Source organism: Oppia nitens, unplaced genomic scaffold (genome assembly GCF_028296485.1).
Source record: "Oppia nitens isolate AA-2021 unplaced genomic scaffold, nextdenovo-longstitch-racon4-pilon3 scaffold30_pilon_pilon_pilon, whole genome shotgun sequence".
NCBI lineage: Eukaryota > Metazoa > Arthropoda > Arachnida > Sarcoptiformes > Oppiidae > Oppia > Oppia nitens.
Window position 1 is genome coordinate 1,105,028 of NW_026533211.1, and position 11,396 is coordinate 1,116,423.

Genomic DNA, 11,396 nt, shown 5'->3' on the forward strand with positions numbered 1-11,396 from the left:
AATATATTAATATAAAAATATAAATACCTGTATATTATGAGTTTATTGTTAATACACTGAAAGTTACAGATAATAAAAAATTACTATAGTTTTAATCGTTAAGATTACTAAAAATTATATAAGTTAAAATGAAATATTAAATTTTAACTTTAAGTGTTTCACTATTTTATGTGAATAAAGATAAAAATAATTTATCATTAAGATAATTAGAATTCAATATAAAAATATAGCTAAATATATATTTATATATAAATATATTTTAGCAACAAAAAAATTAATTAGTATTGTGTTGGTATACAATTGATTTAATAGTTAATTATATATATATATATAATTGGCATATTTTGCACATCCATACAAACAATATGCCCGGTTATGATTGCAACCGATTTGTTAATCTAAGTCCAGCCGATAGGGATGAGCTAACATGTAGTATATGTCAGGATATATTTTACTGTCCAGTTATAGCCCAGTGTTGTCTCCAAACATTTTGCGAAGACTGTATCAACAATTGGCTGTCGACTAACAATACCTGTCCGTATGATAGAAAAACACTTACTAAGGATGCATTAACCCGACCACCCAGGTATGTAAATATTTTTTTGTTATTTAATATTTAAGCAATTCAATTATTAAATTAGTTTTCATCTAAACTTGGTAATAATATAATATTTAATAAAATAATTTAGGTTAAATATATTATATAGATTTGAATGTTGTTTTGTTAGAGTTATAATTAATATGTTATAAATTATTTTAATTCTAACTTTGTACACTTTTATGTTGTAAAAACTATTATTAAATTAATTAATTAGTTATTAGTTAAAATATAATATAATTTTTTCTATTAATATTTACTGTTTATATCACATTTTATTGAGTTACGGCTATAAAAAAATTAAATACTTGTTACTAATATTAAAGTAAACTTTTTGTAAATTAAATAATTATTTATTATTGTCTAGAATTATGTATCACATTATTCATAACATTATGTCATATTTTTTCAAAGTAATATTTTTAATTAATTAATTATAACTTTATCTATCACTTTAATCATAACTGAAATCATTATTACATTATCTCATGAATAAATAAATTTTTGTTAAAAATATAATATTAATTTTAATTTATATTCATTTATATATATATATTGTTTATCAAATTTTATTGAATTTTATAAATTTAACTAAATATTTATTTGTTTTGTTAGAGTTATGGTTAATATGTTGGGAAAACTTCAAATCAAATGTGATTTCCGGGATAACGGTTGTACTGAAGTAATAATATTAGAGTATCTGACAAATCATTTAAGCAATTGTCGATACAATCCATTAAACAATCAAAGAGAAGAGTCTTTGTTAAGAAAAATCAATGAATTAGAGGCCGAAAGAGAAAACTTATTAAAAACAATTCAAGATTTAATAAACAGTCAACAATTGACTACAAGTTTGAGTAATGTTCGGGTAATTTAAATTAAATAATAAAAAAATAATAAATTACTAAAATAAAAATTTAATTTCATTCTATAGCTAACCACAAATACAGTTAGCGTACCATCGGTATCATCACCGGTATTATTAAGTTTAATATTTATTTAAAAATAATTAATTACAAAATTAAGAGAGACACAATTATTTAAGTAAAATTCATTTATATTATTATAAATTCTAATAAAAACTGATTTCATTTATTAATTATTATTATATATTTAATTAGAAAGTAAAAAACTTAATTAAATTATATAAAATATATTTTAGTTTAGAAATAAGGAAATCATATAAAATTGATTATTATTTTGTTTGTTATGTTTTTATGTTGTTATGTTGTTATGTGTTCACAAATTATATTTATTAAAAATTATATGTTAAATTGTTTATTAAATATATATTTTATTTTTATAAATTTTAGCAATCAATTGACTTATCGGATAGCTTTATCTATATATGCGGTGGATATGATGGGACATCACGATTGTCTGTATGTTATAAATATAATACACAAACAAGTGTTTGGCAATCAATAAAATCCATGTCCACTATAAGGACTAACTTTAGTTTGATTTCAATGAATTCAAAATTGTATGCAATCGGCGGTTGGAATGTATGTAAAATCTTATTAAAAAAATATAAATTATTACTTATATTAAAATTATTTTTAAAACATAAATAAATATTTTATATTAAGGGTAAAAACAAATTGAATAGTGTTGAAACATATGATACACAAACAAATCAATGGAAATCAATTGTATCGATGAATATAATTCGAAGGTATGTTAAACAATTAGAACAAAATTATTATCATAATTAAATATTAATTAAATGTATTAAATGCTATAAAGTTATCATGATGCAACTGTATTAGAAAATACAATATATGTATGTGGTGGTTACAATGGTAAGTGTATAATAAATAAATATAAATTATAAAAAATAATATTTAATTTATTAATTTAATTTATATATAAACTAATTTAACATAATCTATTTACATATATTTATATTTAGTAAATAATATTTCATTTAGCAACAGAGTTTTTATTTGAATTTGAATTATTTCTAGACATTAGAAAAATGTAAGGTATTGTTATATAAAACGCAATTTGAATATAAGTTAATATTTATATATTTATAGTTTTTTAGTAAATTAATACAATTTATTAGATGTATAGATTTTAAAGATTTAATAAATCATAATTGGATTAAAAAACAATAATAAAAATGAAATTTTAAACATAATTCTTAATTAATTGATTGATAATAATTATTTAAAAAATAAAAACTTTCTGCTATTTGTAGAGATATAGTCATTTAGTAAAAATCAATATCAGCTAATGAAAACAAATCAAATAAAATGTTATTAAATATTTTTATATAAACTAAATTATATTTCTTTAAAATTTAAGAGAGGTAAACTTATTTATGTAATTTAATATTACAGACAATACTATAAAATCATGTGAATATTATTCGCAAAATAATAAAGAGTGGTCTTTTGTAACACCAATGAGTCACAAAAGGAATGGTCTGGCACTGGTAGCACACAATGGGTTTATATATGCTATCGGAGGGTATAATAGTGGGGCATTAAATACAATGGAAAGATATGATACAAAAACACAACAATGGCAACTAATGGCTAATATGACAAATAATAGGTTACTTTTAATATATAATTTTATATATTTATATAAACTTGTAATCAGTATAAATATACAATACACAAATACTTTTAAAAATTTATTTTTATTACATTTAATATTTTTTTTTATTTCAAGATTTTATTTTGGTTCAGCATCATTTATGGGCAAAATATATGTTTGCGGCGGTTATGATAATAGTGTTTTGAAATCATGCGAAACATATGATCCAAAAACAAATCAATGGACACCAATTGGTTGATTATTATTAATTACTATTATTTATTATACTTTGTACTTATATTTTATTTATAGCATCAATGCTTTTGGAAAGATATGCATTTAAATTGATTGCATTTAATGATAAATTATATGCATTGGGTGGAAATACAAAGGGTATATTTTATTTATTATTAATATATTATTAACAAAAATTGACATATTTATTATAATTTTATTAATCTATAAATAATTTTAAAATTTTTCTTTTTTATTACAATTATATAATTTATTTAAAATAACTATAAAGTTTATTAATTGTATATAAATTATTTTTCTATTTTAATTAATCTATAAATTACACATAAAAAGATTTAATTCTAAAATAAATTATTTTATTTAAATTATAGACAAGAAACCAACAGATTCGGTTGAAATATATGATTATAAAGCAAATCAATGGTATTATACGACATCATTGCCAATAAAAGTCGCATACTTTGGGGTAAAATATTAAATGATTTGTTAATATTTTTTTTATTAATTATTAAATTGTATTTTTTAGGCAACTGTTATATCAAAATTATCAAATAAAAATTAATTTATCATAGAATTTATGTTTAATAAAAATGAGTTTTTTATTATTAATTATTTTATAATTTTTTACATATTTGAATCAAATGTGTATTGTAGATTTATTTAACTAAATTATTAACAATTTAACAATAACAATAATTTAATATCAACATATTTTATTTTTATATAATCAATGTAATTGTTAAACACTAAAAAATAATATAATAAAAATATTACTATAATTATTATCAAAAAAATATTAGTTAAATATAATTTTTTAAAAATTATTTTATATTATTATTTCATTTAAATTAAAAGTATAATTTATTGCTAAGATAATTATTTTATCATACTTTATGAAATATTGTTAATATAAATTCTATATAATATAGTATATATATATATATATATATATTTAAATATACATATAAATTAGTATAAGTTAACAACAATAACAAATTTATAAATTAAGTATTAAATAATATTTTATAGTATTAAATAATAATTAATTGTTAATTACAACTCATTCATATATAATATACAGTTTAATAAATAAATAAATATTAATTAATAATTAAATTATTTGCAACTAGTAATAAAATTTTAAATTACAATAATAACAATATATAAATTTTTATTAATAATTTATCAGTGTTATGTAGTTGACGCATTTTTATATTATAAATTTATTTTAGTTAATTATAAAAAATGTTATATTTATATATATAATTTTATATATATATGGGTGTATACATTACCAGTCTAATTGTTAGACAATTAAAGTTAATACAGTAATTAAAAAATACTATAGTTATAATCATTTAATAATAAAATTTATTGCTAAAATAATTAGCAAAAAAAATAAAATATAAAATAATTGTTGTTTTAACTGTTTATTTCATAATTTAAAATTATTTATCATAACTCATGTTACAAATATTTATAATATTATAAACTAAAATAATAATATACTTATATAAATTATGTATTTTTAATTAAAAGTCTAGTGTTATTACACTAATAAATTTACTATCATGTATATTATGTTCATATGCATTAGTAGCATTGGTAGTATGGTTAAGATAAATTAATTTATGACTATTATAAAAATATAGTCAATTTATCTAAATATTTATAAAGTGAACAAAAAATATAATTAATTGCTATTGTATTGAATTCAAATGATTTAAAAAATAAGTTATTAGTAATAGTTAATTGTATTAAAAATTGACAATTAGTATAATGTTGTATTCAATTGATTAAATAGTTAATTAAAAATTAACATATTTTAAACATACATACAAAATGCCTGGTTATGATTGCGACAGATTTGTTAATCTAAGTCCATCGGATAGGGCTGAGCTAACATGTAGTATATGTCTGAATATTATTTGCTGTCCAGTTATAGCCCAGTGTTGTCGACAAACATTTTGCGAAGACTGTATCAACAATTGGCTGTCAACTAACAATACCTGTCCGTATGATAGAAAAACACTTACAACTGAGGCATTAACCCAACCACCCAGGTATGTCTTGCCATATTGTTTAAAATAATATTTTTAATTAATTAATCATTTTAATTATAATTTTAAAGTTAGTTTATTTAAAATATAATGAATAAAAAATCTATTCGTTCAAAATATAATATTGATTTGAATTTATATATATATATAGGGTTAGATCAGATTCTCTCCCTCGTATTATTTTCATAAGTTCCTTATATTCCCTGTTCCCTGAGAAGACATTTCCTTGTGGTACCATCTATCGTACCCTAACTCACTTCACATAATGTTTAATTAAAACCACATTTGTATAGTAAATGTCTACAAAATGTATTTAAAGTTTTTACTAAATGTTTAATATTATTTGAATCACATTTTGATTGAGTTATTACTAACATAGTAGTCCCAATTGAAACACATAATCATTGAGATTATATACTTTTTAATATATGACAAATTATATTTTCACTTTCTAACGATCAAGGGAGGGAATATAATATATTTTCCATTTTTTCCGGGATAATTGGAGGGATTTTATTTGGGAACTTACCTCCCTGGGAATCTCAATCTAACCCTAACTGGTTATCACATTTTATTAAATTTTATAAATTTAACTAAATATTTATTAATTTTTTGTTGTTTAGAATTATGGTTAATATGTTGGGAAAACTTCAAATCAAATGTGATTTCCAGGATAAGGGTTGTACTGAAGTAATAATATTAGAATATCTGACAAATCATTTAAACAATTGTCGATACAATCCATCAAACATTCAAAGAGAAGAGTCATTGTTAAGAAAAATTAATGAATTAGAGACCGAAAGGGAAAACTTTTTGAAAGCAATTCAAGACTTAATAAATAGAAAACAATTGACTACAAGTTTGAGTAATCTTCGGGTAATTAAAATTTAATAAATCATTTAAAATAATAATCAATAATTGTTTTAATAGATTACTAATTAAATTTACTTTCATTTATATAGCTTACCACAAATACAGTAAACTTACCATTGGTATCATCTCAGGTAGTATAAAGTTTATAATTTAAAAAAAATAATAAGTAAATAGAGAGATATAATTATAATTTAAATTTTTGTATTTTAAAAAAAGTTGATTTTTCAATTATAAATTACAATTAAAATTACTATTATAAAATTAATTAACTTCAATTATAGCAAACAATTTTATTTTATGTTAATTTAGAAAACAATTGATTTATCGGATAGTTTTATCTATATATGCGGTGGAAATGATGGGACATCTGTATTGTCTGAATGTTATAAATATAATACACACACAAGTGTTTGGCAATCAGTAAAATCAATGTCTACTCCGAGGCATTATTTTAGTTTGATTTCAATGGATTCAAAATTGTATGCAATCGGCGGCAGTAATGTATGTAAAAACTTATATTGAAATAAATGATTATTAATCTTTAATTAATTTATAAAACAAAATTTATTAATTTATATTAAGAATGAAAACAAATTGAATAGCATTGAAACATATGATACACAAACATATCAATGGAAATCAATTGCATCCATGAATATAATACGCAGGTATTTATATAAAATATAAAAATTATGTTAAACAATTAAAATAAAATTATTAGAATATATAAATATTAATGTATAAATTATTTTGAAGTCAGCATGATGCAACTGTATTAGAAAATAATTTATATGTATGTGGTGGTTTTGATAAGGATAATAGTAAGTAAACAATTTATAAGATATAAAAACAATGTATAAAACATTTTTATTTTAAAATAGTATATTCTCGTACAAGTCAATTCTTATTTTAATTTATAAAATATTTTTAGTAGCAATAGTTTTTTAGTAACAATTTATATAGGATTTAATATATGCATAATTTTATAGATATATCATCATAATCATAATTCTGAATTGATAATAAATTTTATTTAAAAAAACGATATTTAATTTTTAATAATAGAAATTAAACAAATAAAAAAAATATTATTCTAATCTATTTATAAATAATAAACTAAATAATTTTTTTTTAAAATTAAGACATTTTTTTATAATTCTATTTTACAGTAAATGTTATAAAATCATGTGAATATTATTCGCCAAATAATACTAATGAGTGGTCTTTTACAACACCAATGGCTACGGAAAGAAGTAATCTGGAACTGGTAGCACACGAAGGGTTTATATATGCTATCGGAGGTAATAATTTAAAATCATGTTTTAATACAATGGAAAGATATGATACAACTACACAACAATGGCAACCAATGGCTAATATGAAATATAAAAGGTTAGTTTAAAAATATGTCTATATAGATTGTATATTTATATATTATAAAATCTTATATACTTGTAATCAGTATTATTATAGAATATTTATTAAATAAATAAAAATAAATTTAAATAAAATATTTATTAAATATTTGCACTTCAGATTAAAATACAAAAACAATTTTTAAAGTTTAATTTTTTTTAATATTAATAATTTTATATTTAAAGACGTAGTTTTGGTTCAGCATCATTTATGGATAAAATATATGTTTGCGGCGGTGATAGTTATAATAATGGGAAATCGTGTGAGACATATGATCCAAAAACAAATCAATGGACACAAATTGGTTGGTTATAATTACTTACAATTATAATTATTATAATTTTCTATACATATTTTATTTGTGTAGCGCCAATGCTTTTAGAAAGAAGTAGATTTAAAATGATTGCATTTAATGATAAATTATATGCATTGGGTGGACGAACAAAAGGTATAATTTTATTTATTATATTGTATAAATGTTATAACATTGATGGGTCAATAGACCGATCACGTAGTTAAATATACTTTCCTCCAAACTTATATCAATGTAATTAACATATTTTTTTAATGAGTCTCCAAACCATTGTTACTATGATACTGAAACTATTTATATTCATACACTAAATGCTTACTTTAGAATCTCTATAAATACATGTATTTATAACACATTTAATTCCGTCAATTGTTAGTTATCATTATTATACTAATTTATAATATATATTATTTTCTATATATTGTATTTTATTTAATAAAGTTTGTGTTCAATTGAATAAATTAACTAATTATAAGTGAATGATCGTCTAACGATCGGTCATACAGGTTAACACACCATATGATCGGTCTCTATTGTCTCTCAATATTAATTTATTTTAATATAATTTGCCTTTGATGTAAATTTATTAAAATTTAATTAATAATAATTTAATATTTTTCTTTTTTTAAATTGATAATTATTCTAAAATAACTATTTTATTATTTTTATATTATATTTTTCTAATTTCTAACTTAAAAAATTCTTAAATAAATAATTATATTTAATTTATAGACTATGAACCAACCGAAACGGTTGAAGTATATGATTATAAAGCAAATCAATGGTATTATACGACATCATTGCCAATAAAAGTTTTAGGCTTTGGGGTAAAATATTTAATAATTTGTTAAATTTTTTATATTAAGTATTAAATTTTATTTTTTAGGCAACTGTTATATAAAAATTATCGAATAAAAATTAATTAATCAGAATTTAAGTTTAATAAAAATTAGTTTTTTATTATTAATTATTTTATAAAATTATCATATTTGAATCAAATGTGTATTGTAAATTTATTTCACTAAATTATAAACAAACAAATAGCTTATAAAGTTAAAAAATATTTTATTTTTTTATAAGCAATGTAATTTTTAAACACTAAAAGATATTATAATAAAAAATATAACTAATTATTATCAATGATTAGAATATTTATTACTAAAAAAGTAATTAGTTAACTATAATAAAAAAATTTATTTTATGTTATTATTTCATTTATATTAAAAGTATAATTATCTACATTAATTAAATTCAATTGTTAATACACTAATATAAGTTACTATGATAAAAAAAATATTACTATATTTATAATTTTAAGATCATAAAAAAATTATTAATAAAGTTAAAATAAAATATTAACTTTAAATAATTAATATTATTTCATATGCATTAGTAATATAATTTATTGTTAAAATAAATTAATTTATGACCATTATAAAAATAATGTCAATATATCTAAATATTTATAAAGTGAACAAAAAATATAATTAATTCCTATTGTATTGAATTCAAATGATTTAAAAAATAAGTTAATAGTAATAGTTAATTATATAAAAAATTGACAATTAGTATTATGCTGTAATCATTGATTAAATAGTTAATTAAAAATTGTCACATTTTAAACACACATACAAAATGCCTGGTTATGATTGCGACCGATTTGTTAATCTAAGTCCATCGGATAGGGCTGAGCTAACATGTAGTATATGTCTGAATATTATTTGCTGTCCAGTTATAGCCCAGTGTTGTCTCCAAACATTTTGCAAAGACTATATCAACAATTGGCTGTCGACTAACAATACCTATCCGTATGATAGAAAAATACTTACAACGGAGGCATTAATCAGACCACCCAGGTATGTCTTACCATATTTTTAATTAATTTATTATAACTATGAATCATTTTAATTTAATGTTTTTGTCAAAAATATAATATTGATTTGAAATTCTATATATTTATACTGTTTATAACATTTTATTAAATTTTTATAAATTTAACTAAATATTTATTTTTTGTTTTGTGTTAGAATTATGGTTAATATGTTGGGAAAACTTCAAATCAAATGTGATTTCCAGGATAAGGGTTGTACTGAAGTAATAATATTAGAGTATCTGAGAAATCATTTAAACAATTGTCGATACAATCCATCAAACATTCAAAGAGAAGAGTCATTGTTAAGAAAAATCAATGAATTAGAGGCCGAAAGAGAAAACTTATTGAAAAAAAATCGAGACTTAATAAACAGTAATCAATTGACAACAAGTTTGAGTAATAATCATATAATCGAAATTAATTTAAATAATTATAATAATAAATAATAATAATAATTGTTTTAATAGATTAATAATTTTCTATCATTTATATAGCTTCCAAAAATACAGTAAACTTAGCATCGGTATCATTACAGGTAGTATTAAGTTTTATAAATTAAAAATAATAACTAATTTAGTAAATTAAGAAAAACACAAATTTATTAGAAAAATTATTTAAATTTTAGTTAATTGAAAAAACATTTATTTCATTTTTATTTGTGTAAATTAATACAAACTTTGATTTTATTTTCATTAGATTTTATTAAATTAGAAAGAAAAACTTAATAAATCTATATAATCTATTGCTTAGTTTAGAAATATAGAAGTTAGTAAAACTTATTAATTTTTTTGATTGTTATGTTAATTATTAGCAATCAATTGACTTATCCGATGGTAGTTTTATTTATATATGCAGTGGATATGATGGGTCATCTGTATTGTCTGTATGTTATAAATATACAGTAATACACAAACAAGTGTTTGGCAATCAATACAATCCATGTCCACTCCGAGGGCTTACTTTAGTTTGATTTCAATGGATTCAAAATTGTATGCAATCGGCGGTTGGAATGTATGTAAAAATTTATTTAAAAATAAAAAATTATTATTTATATTAGAATTATTTTTAAAATATAAATAATTATTTAATATTAAGGGTAAAAACCATTTCAATACTATTGATACATACGATACACAAACAAATCACAGGAAATCAATAGCATTGATGAATATAATACTCAGGTATAATATATATATATATAATTACTATTATGTTAAACAATTAAAAAAAGTAATTATTATAAATAAATATTAATTAAATGTATTAAATATCGTAAAGTGTGCATGATGCAACTGTAATAGAAAATACAATATATGTATGTGGTTGTTAAAATGGTAAGTGTATAATAAATCAAACATATTTCAAATACGTAAGCTTATTCCTATTTGATTTTCTTAAATATTATTTATTAAGCATTAGTTAAAAAATAAATTTAAAACTTATCATTTAATGAGAAATTTT

General features: G+C 19.5%; 1 protein-coding gene across 1 annotated transcript; it reads left to right on the forward strand.

Annotated features, from left to right (window-relative positions):
- The first annotated feature begins 455 nt into the window (after nucleotides 1-455).
- LOC128956512 (uncharacterized) lies at nucleotides 456-8,913 on the forward strand. Its single transcript, XM_054302230.1, has 20 exons — nucleotides 456-586; nucleotides 1,214-1,466; nucleotides 1,533-1,574; nucleotides 1,912-2,103; nucleotides 2,188-2,273; nucleotides 2,345-2,400; nucleotides 2,944-3,160; nucleotides 3,281-3,399; nucleotides 3,458-3,538; nucleotides 3,772-3,866; nucleotides 5,351-5,463; nucleotides 6,084-6,336; nucleotides 6,423-6,464; nucleotides 6,643-6,834; nucleotides 6,916-7,001; nucleotides 7,090-7,154; nucleotides 7,503-7,725; nucleotides 7,935-8,053; nucleotides 8,117-8,197; nucleotides 8,795-8,913. Exons 2-20 carry the CDS (start codon nucleotides 1,218-1,220, stop codon nucleotides 8,911-8,913), a joined length of 2,430 nt encoding a protein of 809 aa, XP_054158205.1. The 5' UTR covers nucleotides 456-586; nucleotides 1,214-1,217.
- Nucleotides 8,914-11,396: the final 2,483 nt, after the last annotated feature.